The sequence below is a fragment of the Lucilia sericata genome, unplaced genomic scaffold (genome assembly GCF_015586225.1).
Source record: "Lucilia sericata isolate MDLA Ls3-8-SP2 unplaced genomic scaffold, ASM1558622v1 Contig000616F_arrow, whole genome shotgun sequence".
Taxonomy (NCBI): domain Eukaryota; kingdom Metazoa; phylum Arthropoda; class Insecta; order Diptera; family Calliphoridae; genus Lucilia; species Lucilia sericata.
Window position 1 is genome coordinate 39,412 of NW_023994622.1, and position 22,894 is coordinate 62,305.

Genomic DNA, 22,894 nt, shown 5'->3' on the forward strand with positions numbered 1-22,894 from the left:
TTAAACATGTTCAAATTCGAAATTTAAAATAGTAAGAAGTTTGCCAACAAATGGTTTGATTACATTTTTAAGTCGCTAGTCTATCAAAATAACCGCAGATGACACAATATCGATAACTATTTGGCAACTAACGAAAGTTGCCGTTCATAATACCAAGTTTTATGTCAGTTGCATTGACTGCTGGCAACTCAACTGAAGTTTGGCTGCCATCCATAATCGACACACAAAAATTATATTTTTATGAAACCTCATGATTTAGAGATTATTTTAAAAGCTTTAAAACATTTTCGAACATAATTTTGAATGTTCGAATTCAATTTCGAATTTTCGAATATATTCCGTAAAGGTTATTTTCAGAAACTATATGGAAAATACTATTAATACAAAGACAAAGATTCAAATTTTGTTCAACATTTTTTATTTCGAAATTGAAAATAATTAAAAAATTTGGCCTCATATAAAAGTAAAATTCTAATTTTTTGAATCCTCATGATTTAGAGATTATTATAAAAGAATTGAAATTTCTTCGAACATAATTTCGAATTTTCGAACATGTTCCAAAAAGCTTATATTCAGAAATTACATGGAAAATACTATAAAATCCTAGAAATTTTTCAAATTTTATTCAACATTTTTAAGTTCGAAATTGAAAAAAGTAAGAAATTTTCCATATTTTTATAAATCCTCATGATTAAAGGTTTATTGTAAAAGTTTCGAACATTTTTTCGAACATAACTTAGAAAGTTCGAATTTTCGAACATACCTCCAAAATCAAATATTCTGAAGCTTAAAAATTGGAATGCTTAAAAATTTCGAAATTATTTAAACAAATTTTAAGTTCAAAATTGAAAAATATGATAAATTGTCCACAAATAAAAGAGAAATCTACTTATTGTGAATCCTTAAAGATTATATTATAAAAGAGTTAACATTTTTCGTACATTACTTCAGATATTTACGTATACTCATAGGAGGGCATTTTGCTTTTGTGTCTTTGCCAAAATTCAACTCAAACTCTCTCATGAGTGATAAATAGAAGTTTCAATTAAGTGCAGAATAATCGATCGAATACAGTTACGAAACTGAAAACCCCACGACTGCGTTGTAAAAATGACCGGTATTATTATATTTCTAGTTTCTTTCTAGTCTTCGTGCTTTTGTTTCTCTGTCTTTGGATATTCACTCTTTGAAGGGAACCACTATAGACCTTATGGTCTCCGAGTGGATGTGCACTCGTTTCATCCTCCCTCCACTTTTCTTTTGGATATTATTTTGAATATAAACAAATTTTCATTTTCAGTTTCAGCTTAACTTTTGAAAAACTTAGATCAAGCTGTTTTGAAAGGGAAAATTGAAAAAAGTTGCTCACTTCCAGTCATCTAGAAGTCTCTTTTGCGAGTCTGCAAGAGGTCAGGGTTTCCCGATCGGTTAAAAGAATTAGTACACATCCGCAATCTTGCGTAAAAGATTCAAACGAAAGACTTCCGCAATAGAAAATGTTTGCAGTTTATATCTCTTCTTTGAGAAACATTCTTTAAACGTTTCATTTATGTTGGATTTATTTCGTTTCGTTCAAATTTCACTTTAGAAAAACATACATACGTATGTATTTTGAACAGTTTTGATAGAGAAGATCTACTTATTTATTTCACTTTACGTTTGTTGCTTTTCTCTAAGACAATCATTTACGCATGAAATTTTTTGAAGCATTCTTCAAATTAATGTTTGGTTTTTAAATCGTTTAAATTTCACTTCACTTGGGGGGATTACCATTTTCGGTTGCAGCTAAACTTTAGAAAAACTTATTGATTGAGCAGTTTTGAAAGAGAAGTTTGTTAAACAAATTGCAAGGTTTAAGCAAATCAAAAAGAAACTATCAAAAAAAAAGGTTCTTAATAAATAAAATCTTATGTTTATGAAAAATATAAAACAAAGAAATGGTAAAAAATTTGCCTAATAAATCTGGTACTTCAACAAAAAAAAAACTAACTAAAACAAGCAAAAGTATTTGCTAAAGAGTGAACAAGTTTAATTTCAAAAGTTTTTGAATGTAAAATATGTTATTAGTTTTAAAATATTGCAATTTAACAGTACTAAATATGCTTTAAATAATTGACCCAGTTTTCATAAAAAAAAATATTTTATATCTACCAATTAAACAATAGCCGGAATTTGCCAGAATGATTTTTTAATTTTGGAGTTCCGTAATTTGTTTTGGAATTTTTTTTTTCAACAAATTTTTATATAATCTTTTTATTTATACTTAATATACAGCAAATAATAAAAATCAAATTTTGGAAATATTTTTGTTATAAAAAGTATAGATGAAAATATGACATTAACATAAGCCACACAATTCTAAAAAAAAAGTTTTAAATAAAATAATTTGTTTGCTTTTTTATACAAATATAATTTCAATTTTGAAATTACTATTAATTAAAGTACTAATTAAAATATATAAATAAAACGTTATAATGTCAATAATTTTTTAAGGATTTGTTCTAATAGCTGTTCAAAAAACAAAATAAACAAAAATCCCTATTACTACTGCAATATATATTTGAACTTCTACTTAATAAAAATTTCAATAAACAGACAGAGCTATACAAACTAATAAGGGGTGTTTGGAGGGGCAAGAAAAATAGTTGCAGCAGTTTTTAATATTGTACAAAAATATTGTTAATTCAGTTATGGCCTTTAAAATTGACTTGTATGTTTGTTTTATAGCCACATTAGGTTATTGTTGTTTTTTAAAAGTTCTATACTTTATTATAAAAAAATTTACAATTTTTTTGTATACAAAAAAATAGGAAAACATTTTGCCAAAATTAAAAAAAATAATAATGAAAAACTAATAATAAATTAAAATGTGTATATGTAAAGAAGTTTTTGAAATTATGTTTTTATCATAAGAAATTTAAAATTCTTTTAATGAAACTATAATAGGAAAAACAAAAACATTGTCAATAAATTTACCTTAATAAACACAGTTGTTTCTAATTATTTTATATGTATGTATATAATTTTTTTTTGTTTTTTTTCTGTTTTTTGATTTTTTGTTTTCTTGTTAAAATTACAACACCTTACGCTTAAACCCAGTTTAAACCTAACAACAATTATTTATATATATAATATTATATAGTCTTACGTCTTCTGATCGTTGAACACGACTTTTTTGTTTGTTTGTTTTTTGCTTTGTTTAATTTTTAAATGAATGAAACTCACTACTATTCTCGTTTTATGCTTCATTTTGCTCCCGCTGTCGCTGTAGCAGCCATGGACGTCGCTGACGATGACGCCACAACTGCTGAGGCTGTTACCGCTGAAATTGATTGCACAGCACTGCTGTCGTGTGTTTTCTGTTGTTGGCTGTGTGCGTTGGTTATCGTTGAGTCAGACGCACTATTATTACCAGCTAGTTGCTGTTGTGGTGGCTGTTGTTGTTGATTGGCAGGTGTAGTGGCAGCTGTTGGTGTCCCCGCGCCCGCTCCCGTGGCCGCTTGTGAATAGTCTAATTTGTAAATGGCGCTACGCGTTACATCCTCCATAGAGGCCTCCTGACATTCACGGCCACTGTGAGTTTGCGAGCCACAATTGTAGCAGGACAACGGTTTGTTGGCCAAACCCACCGTCGTTAGCGATGTGTAGGGAGAAGCAATGACTGTCGCTGCCGGTGTGCTCTGCTGCAGTTGCTGTGGTGGCGGTGGTACTTGTTGTGGTGTTGGCGGTTGACTTACAGCCTGTGTACTAACAACAGCTGCTCCACTGTTGGTCGTTCTCAGCGCTACGGGGGGAGCTCCGGGCGGTGCTGCACCCGATAGAAATGTTATGCCGCCGGCCGGATGATAAGCTGGATACAAGAGCTCACCACCATTGGGCGGCAACTGAAAACCCGGCAGACGGAAAGTGTTGTGTGGTGGTGGAGCCATTCCGGGATTATGTGTCATTAGGGGTGGTCTGGCTGAGGTGGCGGCTAAATGTTGGGCAGCAGCTGCTGCTGCGGCGGCATGATAAGGATACGTTGCATTGTATTGTTGCTGGTGAGGTTGTAGTATCACCGAGTTTGTTGAAATGACATTTCCCAATGTAGCACCGCCAGCACTGGGGGAACTAATGAGTACGGTATTGTTGCCCACCATATTGTTATTGCTCGAGACCACATTGGCTGGACTGCCAGCGGCGTTATTATTGGTCAATGAAGTTTGCATGACATTTGTGGAGCCACCACCACCCATTAACATTTCATTAGCATAAATGGCTTGTTGATTTGACGGCTGTTGCTGTTGCTGTTGCTGCTGCTGGGGCTGAGCATAAATAAGCGTGCTAGTGGTCATTACATTGTTGCCACCGCCTCCTCCTCCACCTGCCGCATTTGAAGACAGCAATTTGTCGGAGCGGCCATTCAAACGGGTTAGACCCAATTGTTTGTTATAGCTCAGTTGGGAAGGCTGGTGATGTTTTTGTGTTGGCTGCTGTTGCTGTTGTGTCTGTTGGATATCACCACTGCTGGCCGACATTCTCATGGCGGAATTTGTCATATTATTCATCATTAGAGTGGGAGTTTCGGGTGGTGATATTTCCCCAGAAGAGCCAATCGATGAACCAGAATCACTGCCAGTACTTTTATTTGAATTCATGCTCATCATAGTACCGCCACTACCATCCATACTATGGTGTCCAGATGAAGACATATCGGATGATGACATTGACATATTTTGCATGGCAAATGAGAGGCCGGTATTAACGGCAAATGAACCTTGATAATGTTGTTGATTAACTGGCGACTGCTGTTGTTGCTGCTGCTGCTGTTGATGTGGTGGTATATAGGTACCGGACTTTATCCGTGGGTGATTACCAGATCTTGTATAGCCATTGCGTATTAAATTTTGTAATTGATTTCCACTGCCATCGTTATTCATAACCACCTTTAAGAAAATCCCATAGAAAAATAAAAAATAAACTCATTTAAAGCTTTTTCAAACTTACCTCTTGTATTTGTTTCATATTCTGTGGCATTATCAACTCATTAGCCATCATGGGTGGTGGTGGCGTTGTTTCAGCCGATGGACGTCTTATATTCTTTAACGATGTCTGTCCAATTCTTTGCATATTACGGACTTGTGTATTATTCTGTTGCTGCTGCTGTGTTGTCTGCATTCCACTGTCACATGACGATGTACGATTTGGACTTGTTGCCCGACTACTAGCCGGTGACGATTGTTGACTTAACATCGGCGAGGAGGCCTGTGGTGGATGATCCATCATTTGTTGTTGATTGCCTGCTGTTTGTGGTGGTGGCTGATGATATTGACGCATTGCCCACGAGGCAGCATTGGGATGTGTTAGTATGGCGGCGGCGGCATTGCTGGTATCTGGAATGGTGATGTTTGAGGAAATCATGTGTGGTATTCCATCGACAGTTGTTATTTGATGTTGTAGGGATTGCCCATCAGCAGTGGGTATTAACTGTAAAAAGAGAAAATAAATTAATTATCAAATTGAAATGGTCCAATTCTATTAAAAATAGTAGTTTAAAAATTGTTTAAATTTAAAAAATCTACGAATATAGAAGAAACATTTTCTTTAAAAAATATTTTTTTTATATTTATACATATCGAAAACTATTGAAATCTTTTGCATACGTAAGAATTAATGTATTTTTTCAGTTAAACGATCATATTGGCAAACTCTACGCAGTACAGCAAGGGATGAAAACTAGTTAACAATTTTTTTGGTTGCATATATAAAGTTGTATTTAAAAAGCCTGTTTTGTTTATGTTAACATGTCTCAAGTCCGTTTACATTTTTTTTTTTTTAATATGCATGACAAAATCTAACCTTGCATTTATCCTTGAATAATTGCTATTTATAGATCGATCGTATGAATAAACAAGTAAGAGTGTTATATTCGGCTATGCCGAATCTTATATACCCACCATCAAACCTCGTTTTACTTGTATTTTTAGGCCAGTTATAAGCGTTAAAGTAATTTTCTGAAGGGGACCTTATATAGGGGGGTAGGGTCAATTATGGGTCGATCCTCATAAAATTTGGTAGACAGAATTTGGTTCATATTAAATTTATTTGTGTCGAATTTCATCGCTACACTCTTATTTTTAAGCCATTAATTAGCGTTGCAGTCATTCTCTGAAAGGACCTTATATGGGGGGTAGGGTCAATCATGGACCGATCCTCATAAAATTTTTTAGATAGATTTTGACTCGTATGAAACTTACTTATGTCGAATTTCATCTATATACTAGTATTTTTAAGTCAGTAATGGGCGTTAAAGTCATTTTCTGAAGGGGACCTTATATGGGGGGTAGGGTCAATTATGGACCGATCCTCATAAAATTTTGCATAGTGATTTTGGATCATAAGAAACTTTTTTATGTCGAATTTCATCGCTTTATTCGTATTTTTAAACAAGTTATGACTGTTAAAGCTGCTTTTCGAGGGGCCACTTGTATGGGGCTATCAGAAAACGTGGACCGATATTGCCCATTTTCAATACCAAACAAACCTTACATATAAGAAATATTTATGTGAAATTTCAACCCTCTAGCTCTTTCCATTCGGACTCTATCGTGCTTTCAACAGACAGACTGACAGACAGACAGACAGACAGACGGACGGACAGATGGACAGACATGGCTAGATCGTCTTAGAATTTAATGAGGACCCAGAATATATATACTTTTGTGGGTCTATGACCAATATTTCGATGTGTTACAAACGGAATGACAAAACCAATATACCCCCCATCTTTTTTGATGGTGGGTATAAAAAGTATTAAAGTATAGTAGGACCTTGATTATCCGTCATTCGATTATTCGCCAACATCAATTATCCGGGATGGAAAAATATTTTTTTTGCATCGACTTAATTTTATTTTGGATTGACTTAAATTTTTGTGCATCGTTTAACCGTGACTACCTCTATTATCCGTGATTATAAACAGAATTCTATTATTTTTTAACAACTATGCACAATTAGAAAAACATTACATGATTATTTTTAGAAGCTACATAACATGAAATCCTTATCTACTGTTTACCGTTTTCTGACAAATTATTTTTTTATATTTTTGAAACATGTACGAATATAAAATCATTGAATTATTTAGTTTTTATAAAAATATGTTCATATTAATTTACTATTAATAAAAATATCTTTTAAAAAATTAGCCAAAATTGACACTCAATTAACCGGGAAAATCGATTATACAGAACGCTTCCGGTCCCGACCATCATGGAAAATCGAGGTCGCACTGTATTAAAAGCTGATATATTTTGGAGAAGAGTTTAAAATTTATGAAATTTTTAAGTTCGAAAAAATAATCTCAATATTCTGAATCTGGACATCATTTTAAAAGTTGTAAATATAACTTCGAATTTTCGAACATATAACAAAAATTTGGAAAATATTTTAAAATTATTTACAATTTTTAATTTTTTATTATTTTCTAAAATATTTATTTAGAAATTGGAAAAATGTATAAAATTAGACTCAAATAAATGTAAAATGCTATCTTTATCAATCTTCTGTATTTGGACATCATTTTAAAAGCTGTAAAATATTTTCGAATATAATTTCGAACTTTCGAACACATCACAAAATGCTTGTATTCAGTTACTACATTGAAAATATGAAAAAATTTCGAAAATTTTTAAATTATTTTAAAAAAATGTAAGTTCGAAATGAGAAATATACAGTGGTCGACAAAACAAACAAAACATTGGAAACTTTTGAACTGTTACAGAAAGGAAGACTATTACTAAAAAAATATGCAAAATAACTGTGTAAAAAGCATCGTGATTTACTGTTTTTTTTTTTTTTTTTTTTTGAGTTTTTTAGCAAAATTAATTTTTTATATGAATAAGTTTAATGAATGAGAATCATGAGAAAGATACAGTGAAAACTCAACATATGGGTTGAAAACCTCGTAAAACTGCTCTAATACAGGATTATTTAATGACAATAGCATTCAAAAAATTCCAAAAAATTACTCCTCTGGGGTAGTTATTAATATAAAGTTCGAAATTAGTACTCGTATGGTCAGTCACATGGAAAATAAGACTGGTCTTGGTTGCAGTCGTCCTGTAAGAAAATCTCTTCGTTTTAGAAAGAATCGTTTTACTCGTCTACTCTTTGCCAATGACAAGATAAACTGGTCGAATCAATATGAAATAATGAACTTCTTTTTGACGTGTCCAAATTCAGTTTTAGAGGACATTTGTAAGGTGGCCAAAGGGGACAAAGGGGTACTGGACCAGTAGAATATTAAGTTCAGCGGTGGCAAAATTATAGTATAGAACTGTTCTTCAGGGAAAGGTATTGGTCGAATTCAATTATAAAAAATACTATGTATTGTATAAGGTAGAGATCCATTAAAAAAACATAAAGTATTCCTCCGCTGTGGAAACTAGGTCCGTAGTTTTGAGATTTAAAAACGACAGTGAACCTAAAAGACAACTTTTGAGTTGCAATTGAGTGTTTAGACTCGAAAGTTATATCTGTATTAAAGTGGCCTGCTTATTCACTATATCTCAACCCCATAGAAAATCTATGGGAAACAGTAGTTCGAAGATATGGACTTACAAATCGTCCTTCTAGATGTAATTGGAAGGCCGATTTTTAGGATGCGATTATAAGGGAATAGCTAAATTTTTCGAATGAAATTTTTGATTCAATAATTGTTTCAATGCATTGCCGATACAAAGTAAAGTATACCCAACCATATTCTGAGTTACTGACAAGTTCTGACCGTTTTTGTTACGATAATACCAAAGTTTCCATTGTTTTGTCAGTAACAGAAAACCAAATACTTTATTCTTTTTTTATTTTTTCAAAATTTAATTTAAATTTAATTATTTTCATAGATTTTTATTAATTTGAGTAAATAAGGATATATACAAAAGAAATTCTAAAAAAAATTTAAATTTTTAATAAAGTTTTGGGTTTTGAGTCCATTTTTGAAAATTTAGAAAAAGTTTCCATTGTTTTGTCGCCCACTGTATGTATATGAAATTGGGCACAAATAAATGTAAATTTTTCTAGCACAACTTTATCATAAACATATTATGATAGGTACTAATATGAAAATATTTAATAATTTAAAATTATTATCAAAAATGTAACCTTCGTAATTGGAAAATGTTTAAAATTGCACTCAAATAAAATGTAAAATGAATTTTTTATGAATCCTCAAGTTTTGGATATAATTTTAAAAGCTGTAAACAATTTTCAAAATAACTTAGAAATTTAACTAGTAATCGTCATGATCTATAGATTATTTTTGGATTTCTTTATAGAGAATAAAAAATATTTTATTTTATAGCGTTCAAGCAGTATTTTGAACTAGGCCAAAAACATCTTTCTATGTGTAAGGCTTCATAACATATGCTACTCAATTTTTCTGCTTTTGGATAAATCCTGCACAAAATTGGACTTTTGGAAGCAAATAATACTTTCATATATACACTTTAATATTCAGCAAGTGATTTAGTTACTAAAGATAAAAATCGCATTGAAAAGAAACGCCGTCTGTTGTTCATTTTTTAATTATACACCCAATAGATTTAGGTTTAGACGATTCAAAGTCAGAGAAACAAAACACTACAACAAGACAAGAATGAAGACGATAGGTAAAGGGATAAATGAGTGGAAACAGGTCTATTTCCCAAGGGAATACAACCTAGAAGATTTACTAAGTCATTGCCCTAAACTAAGAATAAATGAAAGAGAAAATATATATAGCTCAGTCAACGAAGTGACTAATTTCCATGACAAAACTTAGTAGAGTGCGAGGGTTACGTCCCGCAATTTACCCCAGTTCGCCATGGAACCTATTCCCTAGCTATTTCAGCCTGAGATCCTGTATCATAGGACAGTGGCAAATTATATGCTCGATCGTCTCTACTTCCTCCTCGTCTTCGCACAACCTGCATTATCTCATTTACTGTCCAAGGTCCTAAATGATCAATGCCCCGTTAGACTGCGTATATACAATCCTATTCCAGGACTGGTTAATGACATCACGAATATCAATCTATTATAGAAACAAATGGGTGGTTTTACTATCACAACATATACATATATAATGTAATAAGCTAAGCGCTACTGCCTTGATCTTTATTTATAATTCATTAATCTAATTAGAAAATATTTACGTTTCCCAATATTTAAAATTTACAAAAATCTTAAAATAAAATGGGATGACATAAAGTTATCGGACTATTTTCCATGCGAAATACTTTTCAATATTCCCTTTTTTTTAAAGAAAAACAATATAAAGAGAACTCAAAAATAATAGAGAATGATAATAAATTGCTCTTAAACTTAATTTAGGCATATATGTACATATATCAATTATGAAACTATACAATAAGATCTGGAAATCGAAACAGGTGTTTTTCTTGAAAATACAAATAAACGAAAATATGTATATGTACATCGAATGTAGAGCAAAAAGATTGTGATACCCATAAAAATATTGTTTTATTCGCAAAAAAATTGATCTAATAATCTAACAATAGCTGATCCCTTTTATTGTACTATTTTCATTGATAGTTTCTTAAATTATCTTCCTTTTGTTTGATAGAAAAAATGTTAACATTTCAAAAAAAAGTCCTTAAACTGCTCATGTGCTGGTCCACATGAACGGTCATTATGACATTTAAAAAGTATTAAAATAACGATTTTTTCATATTACCTTTGCTAAATGACTCTGTGGATAGTTTAAGGGTATGGTACCCTGTGGCAACATTTGCATGGGTGTTGGAGCCAACAACTGATGATGTTGGCCACTGGGATGCATGGCAGCATGCAGAGCATGTTGTTGGATAAAATCCTGTTGGGACGGTGGTGCAACATGTTGTTGCATCTGTTGTTGAGTCATATGCAGCGTCTGTTCCAAATGACCACTCTGATGTGTCGAAGTATGTGAATGTGGCGGCGGTGAGGCCGTTGTCGAAGGGCTATCGGCCACCAGTTTATTCTCTTTAATTTTTTCGAAAATCTTCATAAACTTTAAATGTTGCTCAAATTCGAAAACTGGATGATTGGCAGCCATAGTATAAACAAGCAGCAGTTCCTTCAAAGTGTCAATATCAGTCATGGTGGAGAAATCAAGTTCACCCCATGATTCAAGCGTACGGAATATTTCCGTAACATTGGTACGATTACAGGCTCGTATTAAAGCCAAATACAAGGCCATTTTTCGCCGCACCTTAATATCTGTTGGTTCACCTTTCTGGCATGCAATCATGTCAGTAGCCAGATCTTGCGGATTATTAGCTCTCAGCTCCATGCCACGCAATTCCTGCGAGTCACGACGTCCCAACTCCTCCAGACACGTGCCCAAGAAGCGCAACTCGAACGGTAGACACATATTGAGTAGAGTACACATGGTGTCGATTCTCTTATAGCTCTCTAGGGCTTTAAACCACATTATCACATCGCTTTTGCTAATCATCGCTATAGTTGGACACAACACTGCAACCGGGTGTTAAGGTTTTGCAAAAAAAAACAAAAAAAGCAAATTACAACAATAAAAGAATTCAACGACAAATGGTAACTTCTTTTCCACGAATGAAACGACGAATACAATAGTTTAATAAAAGTTTAGTAGTGGTGTTGGTTTTTGTTATATTCCTGGGCTTGGATTTGGTTTGTTTTGACCAATGCCGCATCACTGTGACGCACTATTACGCCTTATGTTGCAAATGACCGTTGGCGTCAAAGTGACAACGGCGGAGGCGTTACGTGTACTTCTTACTTCTTTCTGTTACTTTCAATTCAGCCCCGTTTGTTTTTTTTTTTTTTTCTTTTTCACATTAAAAACCAACCTAAAAAGTTGGTTTGATATTTAAAATTTTTCATATAAATTATTTTTTATATTCTCAAATCTTGTAAACAGTCACTATATAAACAGGTTGATAACCACATTGGCCTTTTTTTGTATTTTTCTTTCGATACCGTATCGTGTAATATAGAGGTTTTCACACAAAAAAAATAAAAAATAAAATAATCACAAAAAGTCGTACGAAGAGCAATAAGAGAAAAAGGAAAAAATTGCTACTCGCCACTCGTGTTTACTCGTTGTTATGTATAGTTCTGCTCTGCTCAGCTGCTGTCTATGCTGCGGCAGCGGTCTATGTTATTTGTTGTATTTGCCTTTGTGCTGTCACTGACTTCTTTTTTATGGTTGATCCAAAACTTGTGTGTTCGTTTATACTTCTTTTTCTACTTATTTTTTTCTTTTTGCAATTTTTTTTCTCGTTGAATTTTTTCCTTTGCTGTGTGTGTGGTATGCGGTTTTAATTTCTTGTTTATTACAGTTTTAGATTTGCAGAAAACTTTGTCTATTCGATTTTCATTAACTTTTTAATGCGTTCTTTTTGTTCAAATGATTTTTTTGAAGCTGCACTTTTTTCTCTATTAAATTAATTTGTTCCGTCGTGAAAATCGTAAAAATTTATTTCACTCGACATTCGCCAGTTAGATGATGATGTTGCCACTGTTTTTTCCTATTTACAATGATGATGATGTTCCCACTCTTTCAGTTTATTTTAAACAAGTGGCTCACCAAGCGGCATGATAGGCCATCAACATTTTTTTATATGATGTTTTTCATCAGTTTGGTTGCATGTTCTTCAAACCAATTCCAACTTATATGAAATACACATGTTTGTGTGTCCTTCAAACCACTCTTGATATAAACAGCCAGAGGTTTGTAAAACGAATTTATTAAGGTGACTGCAGGGTCAAACTCGTCAATTTTTTTTGTATGGAGTTTTGACAACATGTCTCATTTTTTACATGTGTGATTTGACATATCACCGTTCGAAGAATGGTAACTGGCAACACCTAGTAGTTGTCAATTGTAAGATGTTGCCACAAACAAACTATATTGCACATTTTTGTCCAGAGATTATAAACAGGGTTGTATCTAAATACAACCTTGAAGGTTAAATGTGAGAGATATTTTTAATACATATTTTAATAATAAGGTATATATTTTTTTTTGATAATTGATAGCCATTTTAGTTGTACGCTCAGAGGCGTAGTATTATTTGCCTGCACTCTTTTAATATCAGATTTAAGGAACCTCAGTGCAATTTTTTGCATATAAAATGGTAACCCCAAAATTTTATATGCAGAACAAAGGAAAGAGAAACCAATATTTGATTTGATCCCTCATCATTAAGGCAGATTAGGGAACAAATCAAAATTACCTGCACTGATTTTATGCGAACATTAATTTTTTATATTAACTTTTTTTGGTAAACTGTCTTTGTCGGGAGCAAATGAGGTATATCTAATACTGGATTCCCCGAAATTAATTTCACGCCAACTTTTAAATTAATTTAAAAGTTGGCGTTTCAGATTATAAATATATACATATATTAGTGACTTTGATTTAAACCTCAATCACTATTTTTATTAATATTGTTTTTGCTCTTATTCCTTTTTTAAATTTTCCATTTTCAATAATGATAAAAAATAAATAAATTTGGCAAACAAAAGAAAATTTTCATACATCGTATATAGCTCCCTTTTTATACAACCCTGCATCAATATCTTTTCTAACCACAAACTTTAGTTATCGTTTCTTGTACATCTTTAGTAAAAAAATATTTTGTTCCATATCACTTCGTGCAATAATCAATTGTGTTCAAAAAGTGCAAGTGATTACATCGTTTTTTGACAAAACAGCCAAATATAAAACAAATTAAGTAAAAATGACAGCTGGAGAAGTAATTGTGGATATTTCTGGTGATGGTGGTGTCAAAAAGGAAATTCTTAAAGAAGGCACCGGTACTGAGACTCCAGGCAATGGTTGTAAAGTGTCTCTCCATTATACCGGCAAATTGACCGATGGTACAATATTTGATTCCAGCGTTGATCGTGGACAACCATTTGAATTTAATTTGGGCAAAGGTGTGTTTTAAAACGAAAGTATTTTTCTCTACTAACAATTTCATTTCATTCTAACAATTTCATTTTTCTAGGTAGTGTTATAAAGGCCTTTGATTTAGGGGTGGCTACTATGAAATTAGGTGAAAAATGTAATTTAATTTGTGCCCCCAATTATGCTTATGGCGAAGCGGGTAGTCCACCCAGTATACCACCAAATTCAACATTAATATTTGAGGTAATTACTGAAGATAATGGTTGTTGATTTAAGCTTATTGAATTTATTTTCCTCTTTTTCCAAAAGCTCGAAATGTTGGGTTGGATGGGCGAAGATATTAGTCCTAATAGTGATGGCAGCATTGAACGTTTTATTGTGGAAAGTAGCGAGAAAAAACGTACACCAAATGAAGGTGCATTTGTTAAAGGTAAGAGTATTTTTCATTCATTAAATATTGGTTGAAGTTAGCCAAAAATTTTAGCATTTGTTTTGGTTTTGTTTTATCATGCGGTTTTTTGTATTTTTAATTAATTTTCTGTGGTTGTTTTTTATTTTGTTTGTGTTGGTAACGAGTATTCTAGAAAGTGATGTTTACTGTTAGTGATGATAAGTATGTGTTTATGTGAGGTTAGTGTTATCGATAGCATAATTGTGACATGGTATAGTTCCCACATAAACAAATTATAGCTGTACATATTTTGACAGTATATATTTTTTTAAAGCTGAGCTTAAATTTAATTTTTGGATATGATAGAAGATCAGAAAAGCATTTTTACTTTTATAACGGATATTAAAAATTATTATAAATAATAAGTTCTATAAATATTCTACGTATTTATATAAAACTAGCTATACATACAACATACATATGTGAAGGACATTCTAACTTGATATTATCTTTAGTCAAGAATATTAAGACCATTATTTGGAATAACGTCCTAGAAGAATACTAGGATCTGTTCGGAAATGCATCACAGAAATTGTGATGCGAAAAAGCTGCTAAACTTGCATCATAATTTTAATTCGTTTCATGGAATTTATATTCATTTACACGTTTTTAAACGAAAGCAAAAATCTATGCATAACATGATCAGTTTATTTGTATCAGCATCGCAAACTATTCATCAATTGCAGTGCAGTGCATTTCCGAACAGTACTTTTATTTGGAATATTTTAATGTGTTACTATATACAAAGATTCTTTGTGTTCTGTAATAACTAGACTAGATTATCAACAAACTATGAATGATTTTCTTTTCATTTAGCCCATATTACCGGTAAATATGAAGAGAAAGTTTTCGAAGACCGCGATGTCGAATTTGATTTGGGCGAAGGTAGTGACATTGGTCTCATAGAGGGTGTTGAAAAAGCCATAGAAAAAATGGCTGTTGGTGAAGTTTCCAGGTAAGATATGCGATAATTCTATTTTGCATAACAATTTTAATCGAAAATATCAATTCATTTCAAATAGATTTAAAATTAAGTCAAAATATGCCTTTGGTACCAAGGGTAATGAACAATTTAATATACCACCAAATGCCAACGTAGAATATACAATTAAACTAAATGATTGTGAAAGAGTCGTAGACGATTGGAAATATACGAAAGAAGAACGTTTTGAACATGCCAAGATTTATAAAGAAAAGGGTACCAAATATTTCAAGAAGGAAAACTATCCATTGGCCATTAAAATGTACAAGAAATCGGTGAATATTTTAAATGATGAAAATAGTAAGTTTTGGAAATTAAATGTTAAAACAAATATAATAATATAAATTTAACTTATAATAGATGATGAGGAAAGTAACAAATTAAGAGTAGCAGCCTATAGTAATCAGGCTTTGTGCTATCAAAAGACTAATGAACAATTTGAAGGCAAACATGCGGTAAGTTTTACTTTAATGTGCAATAATTTTATAAAAAGTTGTGTATATTTTGCAAACATTTACTTAACTAGTGTGACGAAGCTTTAAAATTGGAACCCAACAATATAAAGGCTCTCTACCGTCGCGGTCAATGTAATTTGGCTACAAATGAATACAAAGATGCTTTAGTAGACTTCCAAAAGGTCTTGGAATTGGAACCCGCAAATAAGGCTGCTCAAAATCAAATACAAATATGCAAACATAAAATTAAAGAAGCCAATGACAAGGAAAAGAAAATATATGCCAATATGTTCACCAAATTGGCAGCTGCCGATAAAGAGGTATAAAATCGTATTTGTGATGTAGCTACGTTTTTTAGTTAAAAAAAAAAAAAACATTAGTTAAAATTATTTTATCATTTAGTTTGGAATTTATTTAATAAATTATTGAAATTAAAAGAAACTACGCTGGTGATTATTATTTTCGTTTTTCTGCTTTTATAAATATTTCAGCAGGACATACCCGCCGAAACTGATGTTCTTTCCAAATGTGGCGAATGGACTGATGAGGATACAAAACGCGAAGTTGATCGTGCATTTGAACGTGATAACAATATTGTTATGATTTAAATATTTAGGTATACAAATTTATTTTCAAGTGTAATACCATTATAATTACTTACATTATTGGGATTCCATTTGAAACTTCTTAATGGTATAATTTAGTTTTTAAACATCAACATTTGATTATTTTTTATTTCAATATGAATTATTGCAATGTAGTATAAAAAAATAAAACTAATATTACATAATTTAAAAAATACTCCTTTGAATTGATATTTATTTATTTAGTTAATTTTTAAAGCTTCAAATTCTGCTATAGTTTCATTTTCTTTGATTTTTAACAATTTAAATTGTGGTATAACTTCTTGATGCCTCAACCACAATGGACTGGTTAACATTTGTGATTTTATATATTCGGAGGCCTTAAAGCACTGGGTACTGCAAAATTTTTTACGATCGGTTATATCATACACCTTATTAGTTGTTGTGGAAATTTGATATTGTTTAGTGGGTACACTGAAAAAAAAAATATTAGAATTTCAGAAGTTTATTTATAGAGAATTTTTTTATATTATCGTTTTTTTTTCTGAAAATTTGTCGTTTTATAGAAAATTTTTAATATTCTCTTTTTTTTATAGAAAATTTTTAATATTCTCTTTTTTTATAGAAAATTTTTAATTTTTAGAAATATTCAATAAAAATTTTAAATTTTTAAATAATTTTTTATAAATTTTCGATTTTTAACTAGTGTTTATAAAAAACCGACTTTTGGAAAAACCGGTTTTTCGGTTAACCGAAAATTGACCATTTCTAGAAAACCGGTTTGTCGGTTAACCGAGTATAAAAAAACCGGTTAAACCGGTTAACCGAAATGTTTGGAAATCTTTAAAATATTATAATATTTAGTTGAAAAAGTCATTATTATGAATTACTTAATAAGATATTTGCACTTTTTAGTATAGATATGCACATTAATATATCATAAGAAAACAAACTTATATAGATCTGAAGATATTATTGATTCGTTAGGTATATGGAAGTTGCCATAGGAGGGATAAATTGACCTTTGAATATATAATCCATCTATATCAATAGCAAAAATTATGTCCAGAACTATCAAGGCTCGCGACGATTTATCGGGAACGGAAGTAGACGACGACTGTCTCGACATAGACAGTGACCTCCCTTCGCTCGCTACGCCTGTGGTTGTTCAAATTACTGTGAATGACTCTTAGGAATATTGACAGGTGTCATTCTGACTTCCTGTCAATCAACCTAAGCGCCATTACAGTTTGTGAAAAACCCCAGCAGCATAAGTTCTCGGACGGCAACAACAATCCTTATGTTTCGATAAATAAAGTCCGTTTTGAGAACGTTTGTGAAACTTCTCGATTTTTATTATACTCACGCAGTAAACAAGTAAGTGCATCCTGAATTTTACCATCAATGTTATTTATCCGTCTTAATAAATAACAAATTTCTTCATATAATGGTTGGAATTTGTTTAAATAGTTAATTTTTTATTGGTTTAAATGCCAACTTTTTACTAATTTCCTGATTATCTGAAATTGTAAATCTCCATTTTATATACATAACATTTGTTTAACAATCTTAGGTCTGTTTTCATATGCACAAACGGAAATAATGTTTAGAATTATCTATCCAAAATGTTTAAAAACCACAATAAAAAATCAGAGAAAACATACAATTTTGTACCAAAAATTTGTTTTTTTTTGGAACCGGTTAACCGAGACTTAAAACCCGGATAACCCGGTTAACCGAAAACCAATGTTTTAAAAAAACCGGTTTGCGAAAAACCGAAATATGCAATAAAAACCGGTTTTTCGGTTATCCGGTTAACCGGTTTATAAACCCTATTTTTAACTAATTCTTATACAAATTTCGACAATTTTATAAAAAGAAATGTTCGATAAATTTCTACTTACAAATAGTAGAAAATTTTCATAGGTACATGTTCGATTGTTAGAAAATAATGTTGAATAGATTCTGGTAAAGCTCTATAGTCGAAACAAAATGTCGACTTTTTTTATTTTCTAATATTTGTTAAAGATATGTTTTTAGAAATATTGCAATAAAAAACAAAAATATTATTTTTTAATATTAAGATTTTATACTGACGTTATTATGTATTTACGTTTGTAACAAAAAGTATATGGATGTTCTATGTCCGTCCCTGCCGACAGTCGATTGTTCATAAGTCGATTTTTAGAACCTTAATAATAGATTTTAAAAAATATTTTGAATCGAAAGTTTCGATATGTTCTTGATTTATAAACAGTTTCTTTATATAAATTTACACTTACTTTGCCACAATAACACCACACAAAGGATATGAGCAAAACTGTAGAATATGTCTTTCATCGACTACATCTTCATAGTGACACTGATTAATGTCTTTCAACTAAAATTACAAAATGTTTACAAATTAAAAATAAAATAATTACTTTTACAACAAAACAAACTTACAGAAGCGCACCTTTAATAAGAAATCCTCTTCCGCTATATGACGTTCCAACAGGGATTCCACGATGGCCTGGGCACGAGCATTGCACTCTTTTTTCTTGCGTATAGCTTCAATTAATTGTTCTTTACTAAATATAAACAAAGTCAATAAGATTAATAAGTTTTTACGATTTAAACAAAACTAAACTGACCTTAATTGTTTAGTTTTTGATTTAGTATTGGTTTTGTTATTCATTTTTTACTGCTTTTCAATGGCAAATTGCAAAAATAAATGAAATACGAAATTCAGAGATGCAAGTAGAGCCCTGCGCCGACAAATATTACGGCGGGGGAGGCGGCTTAAAATCGACCGTAAGCCGGCTAAGTTTTCAAATACGTTTAATTTTTTAAATTTTCAACAATTTTAAATAAAAACGGATTCCGAGAGATAAAAAAGTTGGATTTTGGAAGCAAATATATTGTTTATAACAACAAAACAGAGCAAGCACAAAAGTTGTATGAGAAATTATGCAGGGACTTAAAAAAATAAAAAAATGTACAAAATTTATTTTTTTTTTAATTTGATAAAGAGTGTGTGCCAATCGGTAACAATTTACTTGAAAATGTAAATTTTTGATAGGTATGAGGTGAATAAAATTTTACTAGCTCATAGGGCTACATAAATTTTTGACAAATGAAAAGAAAAATTTGAAAATACAAAAAATTAAATATTTTATAATTTCAGTTTATAATACATTTGTGATTGTAGATATTTATTTCAATAATAAAACAATCAATAAAAGAGCTACTTTAATTAAAATAAATGCAGATTTTATTGTGCAATTAGTAACAATTGTCAAAATTTGATGTAATCAAAAAGATTTCGTTTGGCACAGCAAAAGTGATAATATTTTCCACCATAAGAAAATTTTATTTTACCATAGAACTTTGCCGCCGTTTGGCACACAGTCAAATTCTTAAATATTGAAAACAAATCCTAAAATAATTTCAATTTTCAAGTGCTTGGCTTCTAGCTTCTGTTAGAGTGGGCCACCACACTAGAAAATACTTTTTGGTAAACTTTTGATTTTGTGTGAGAGAGAAAGAAATATCATTAATCTCTCTTTCAGTATGCAATTAACACGTACCTAATTTCTGAAAGAAAAGTTTATATTTGTATACATTAAGTAAATTTTAAAAGAGAATTAAGAAAAAGTTTCTCAACTAAAGTTTTCGTATGTGGACCAACATTATTCCCCACATCAAATTTGTTGACTCTTACGGAAAACTTTTTTTTTGGGAAACTTTTGATTTTTGTGTGCGAGAGAAAGAGAAAGAAATATCCATCTCTTTCTCTCACATATAAAATCAAGTTTCCCAGAAAAGTTTTCATTTGAACCGGCACTTTTACTGAAAAATCTTTGTTATATAGAAAATTGTCTCCATATAAGTTTTTCCTGCAGAAAATGGTCATTATTACAGTTATTTCTATGAATAATTTAATTTATAACTTTTCACTATTTTAATGTTAACACAATATGATGTGGCAGCCAGAGCCCTGCGCCGACAAATATTAACGGTGGCGGCGACTGACATTAAATATGTCGGCGGCGGCTTAAAATCGACTGTAAGCCGGCTAAGTTTTCAACTACGTTTAGTTTTTAATTTTTCAACGATTTTAAATAAAAACGGAATCCGAGAGATCAGAAAGTGGGATTTTGGAAGCAAATATATTGTTTATAACAACAAAACAGAGCAAGCTAAAAAGTTGTGTGAGAAATTATGCAGGGATGAATAAAAAATTCTTAAAAATTAAAAACAAATCCTTTCTCCAAGTTTTACTAGGATCTGCCGATATTTAAGCCTATCTTCCATATAAAACATCTTGCAGAAAATCAGTTTCTAAAAAATTTTGCATTAAGAAAATGATCAATAACGTAAAAACAAAGATATTTTATTTGTTTATTTACAAGCTATACCCAGTGTGCTGTGCTACCCTAAAAGCAATATAAATAAGAAACCCACTTAACGACTTTGATGATTCTAACTACTATGGTTTTCCAGATATACAATTTGTTACATATGGGAGATTCCACGCAAATTATTGCAATTTCGAATAATCTAATAGTTTCCCAGATATACAAAATTTTGTATTTAATTCATATGGGAAGTGCCAAGCCCCCCATTGAAAGTCCGCCCGTTATTCTCTAAATGTTCTTCAGTAAAAATTGAAATTCTAGCTCTAATAGTTTCTCAGATATACGAATTTTTCTATTTAATTCATATGGGAGCTCCAAGCCCCCCAGATGAAAGTCCGCCCTTTTTTCTCCAAAATGTTCAGATGAATATTAAAGTTCTTCGTGCAAAATTTTAAAGAATTTAGTTCTATTAGTTTCCCAGATAAACGAATTTTTGTATTTAATTCATATGGGAGGTTCCGCTCCCCTCATTGGTAGTCCCCCAATTTATTACCCAAAATGTTTACATGGATGTCAAAGTTCTTCCAGAACAACATCATTTAAAGGGATCACAAAGAGATTGAAAAATATTCCGAAAGTTTCACTTTGAAAACATTATTAGAATGTATGAAAACTCGAAACTCTAAAGGCAGACTATTCCTATTTTAGCGGTAATTTATGATTAAATTAAGTAAGAAGTACGAGTTATATTCGGCAAATCATATGTCGTTAAAAAGCAAATTTCGGAAGTGTCCGATCATTAGATTAATAAGATCATTAGATTAATAACAACGTCACCGTGATTTTCGGATTAGGGACTTAAATGTGGAATTGGATCAATAATAATATTTCAACCCTTGGAAATTGAATGTTTGACTGGAATTAAATTTGATTTACACTTTAATTCCAGCAAAAATGCTTATTGGGTATGATTTAAAGTATTTTTTTTAATTCTACCATAATTCTATCATAATGATAACTTTTGGAATGATGTATTAGCTATAAACTGATTTTCTGTAAGAGGGTTATATTGGCGGACCGATCCTCATAACTTTATTTTTCATAAATGTAGGTTTCGGTTCCTAAAAATGTTTTTTTCGTCGACATCGACATTTGAAATCCATTTATGTGCGTTTAAGTCATTTTCTCAAGAAGATTTCATATACATATTTGCATTACATATTTTCGTTCTAACAAAAATTGTTTTATTATGGTATTATTAAGTACGTAAAAAATGTTAAAATCAATTAATGAAGGGGGCAGGGTCAATTATGGCCTATAGAGATTGCGATTGATATCGAGCCCTTTTTGCAAAATGGACGTAAGCGAGATAAATTTTCGTTCAATTAGGATACTGCGTGTTTAATTTTATGTTTATATATTCAATATTTTAGAAAATTCAAAAAGTACCAGTTAAAGAACGAAAAATTACCAGAAATACTCCAGTTTAAATTTTCATTCACTCAAGTCCCTGATTGCTTAGTTTTATGTTTTTAGGTTCATTATAATAGAAAATTCAAATAGAACCAGTTGAAGGACGAAAAAGTTCCAAAAAGTCCCCTTTTATATGTTATCACTTAATCCGGGCTATTATAAAAAATTCAAAAAGTACCAGTCGAAGAACGAAAAAGTACCAAAAAGTCCGCTTTTAAATGTTATCACTTAATCCGGGCTGTACATTCTTAATTTCATTTTTCTAGGTTCAATATTATAAAAAATTCAAAAAGTACCAGTCAAAGAACGAAAAAGTACTAAAAAGTCCCTTTTTATAGATTATAATTTACTCCGGGCTCTACATATTTATTTTCATGTTTCTAGGTTTAATTTTATGGAAAACTCAAAAAGTACCAGTCGAAGTACGATAAAGTTCCCATTTTATAGATTCTCATTTACTCCAGGCTCTAAGTGCTTAATTTCATGTTTCGAGGTTCAAATTTTGTAGCAAGCTCAAAAAGTACCAGTCAAAGAACGAAAAAGTACCAAATAGGGCCATTTTATAGATTCTCATTTACTCCAGGCTCTACGTGCATAATTTCATGTTTCTATGTTCAATTTAATAGAAAACTCAAAAAGTACCTTTTGAAGAACGAAAAAGTACCAAAAAGTCCACTTTTATAGATTCTCAAGT

At 31.3% G+C, this 22,894-nt stretch overlaps 3 protein-coding genes across 4 annotated transcripts; 1 reads left to right on the forward strand and 2 right to left on the reverse strand.

The window, feature by feature from the left end:
• Nucleotides 1–2,200: 2,200 nt before the first annotated feature.
• LOC119606716 lies at nt 2,201–12,644 on the reverse strand. The gene is made up of 3 exons (XM_037960277.1): nt 10,715–12,644; nt 4,987–5,466; nt 2,201–4,925 (listed from the first exon to the last, which is right to left on the reverse strand). Exons 1-3 carry the CDS (start codon nt 11,474–11,476, stop codon nt 3,246–3,248), a joined length of 2,922 nt encoding a protein of 973 aa, XP_037816205.1. The 5' UTR covers nt 11,477–12,644; the 3' UTR covers nt 2,201–3,245.
• A 974-nt stretch (nt 12,645–13,618) lies between these two features.
• Nucleotides 13,619–16,596, forward strand: LOC119606724 (FK506-binding protein 59). Of its 2 annotated transcripts, none has more exons than XM_037960293.1 (8): nt 13,619–13,944; nt 14,016–14,158; nt 14,225–14,345; nt 15,183–15,321; nt 15,389–15,648; nt 15,709–15,803; nt 15,875–16,123; nt 16,298–16,596. In XM_037960293.1, exons 1-8 carry the CDS (start codon nt 13,746–13,748, stop codon nt 16,409–16,411), a joined length of 1,320 nt encoding a protein of 439 aa, XP_037816221.1. In that variant the 5' UTR covers nt 13,619–13,745; the 3' UTR covers nt 16,412–16,596. The 2 variants fall into 2 exon arrangements, with proteins under 2 accessions (XP_037816221.1, XP_037816220.1); XM_037960292.1 differs by having other exon boundaries at nt 13,620–13,944; nt 16,295–16,596.
• Nucleotides 16,517–19,197, reverse strand: LOC119606725 (putative RNA polymerase II subunit B1 CTD phosphatase RPAP2 homolog). The gene is made up of 4 exons (XM_037960296.1): nt 19,021–19,197; nt 18,843–18,957; nt 18,670–18,767; nt 16,517–16,861 (listed from the first exon to the last, which is right to left on the reverse strand). The coding sequence occupies exons 1-4, from the start codon at nt 19,062–19,064 to the stop codon at nt 16,630–16,632; spliced, it is 489 nt and encodes a 162-aa protein (XP_037816224.1). The 5' UTR covers nt 19,065–19,197; the 3' UTR covers nt 16,517–16,629.
• Nucleotides 19,198–22,894: the final 3,697 nt, after the last annotated feature.

Bases quoted from the DNA above. Each gene is read 5' to 3' on its own strand.
- LOC119606716 (XM_037960277.1), bottom strand. From the start codon at position 11,476: ATGATTAGCAAAAGCGATGTGATAATGTGGTTTAAAGCCCTAGAGAGC. The intron at 5,467-10,714 runs GTAATATGAAAA...CTCTTTTTACAG, and splicing joins CACAGAGTCATTTAGCAAAG to TTAATACCCACTGCTGATGG. The intron at 4,926-4,986 runs GTAAGTTTGAAA...ATTTTCTTAAAG, and splicing joins ATATGAAACAAATACAAGAG to GTGGTTATGAATAACGATGG.
- LOC119606724 (XM_037960292.1), top strand. From the start codon at position 13,746: ATGACAGCTGGAGAAGTAATTGTGGATATTTCTGGTGATGGTGGTGTC. The intron at 13,945-14,015 runs GTGTGTTTTAAA...TCATTTTTCTAG, and splicing joins TGAATTTAATTTGGGCAAAG to GTAGTGTTATAAAGGCCTTT. The intron at 15,649-15,708 runs GTAAGTTTTGGA...AACTTATAATAG, and splicing joins TATTTTAAATGATGAAAATA to ATGATGAGGAAAGTAACAAA.
- LOC119606725 (XM_037960296.1), bottom strand. From the start codon at position 19,064: ATGAATAACAAAACCAATACTAAATCAAAAACTAAACAATTAAG. The intron at 18,768-18,842 runs GTGCGCTTCTGT...TTGTAATTTTAG, and splicing joins AAGAGGATTTCTTATTAAAG to TTGAAAGACATTAATCAGTG. The intron at 16,862-18,669 runs GTAAGTGTAAAT...TTTTTTTTTCAG, and splicing joins TGTGGTGTTATTGTGGCAAA to TGTACCCACTAAACAATATC.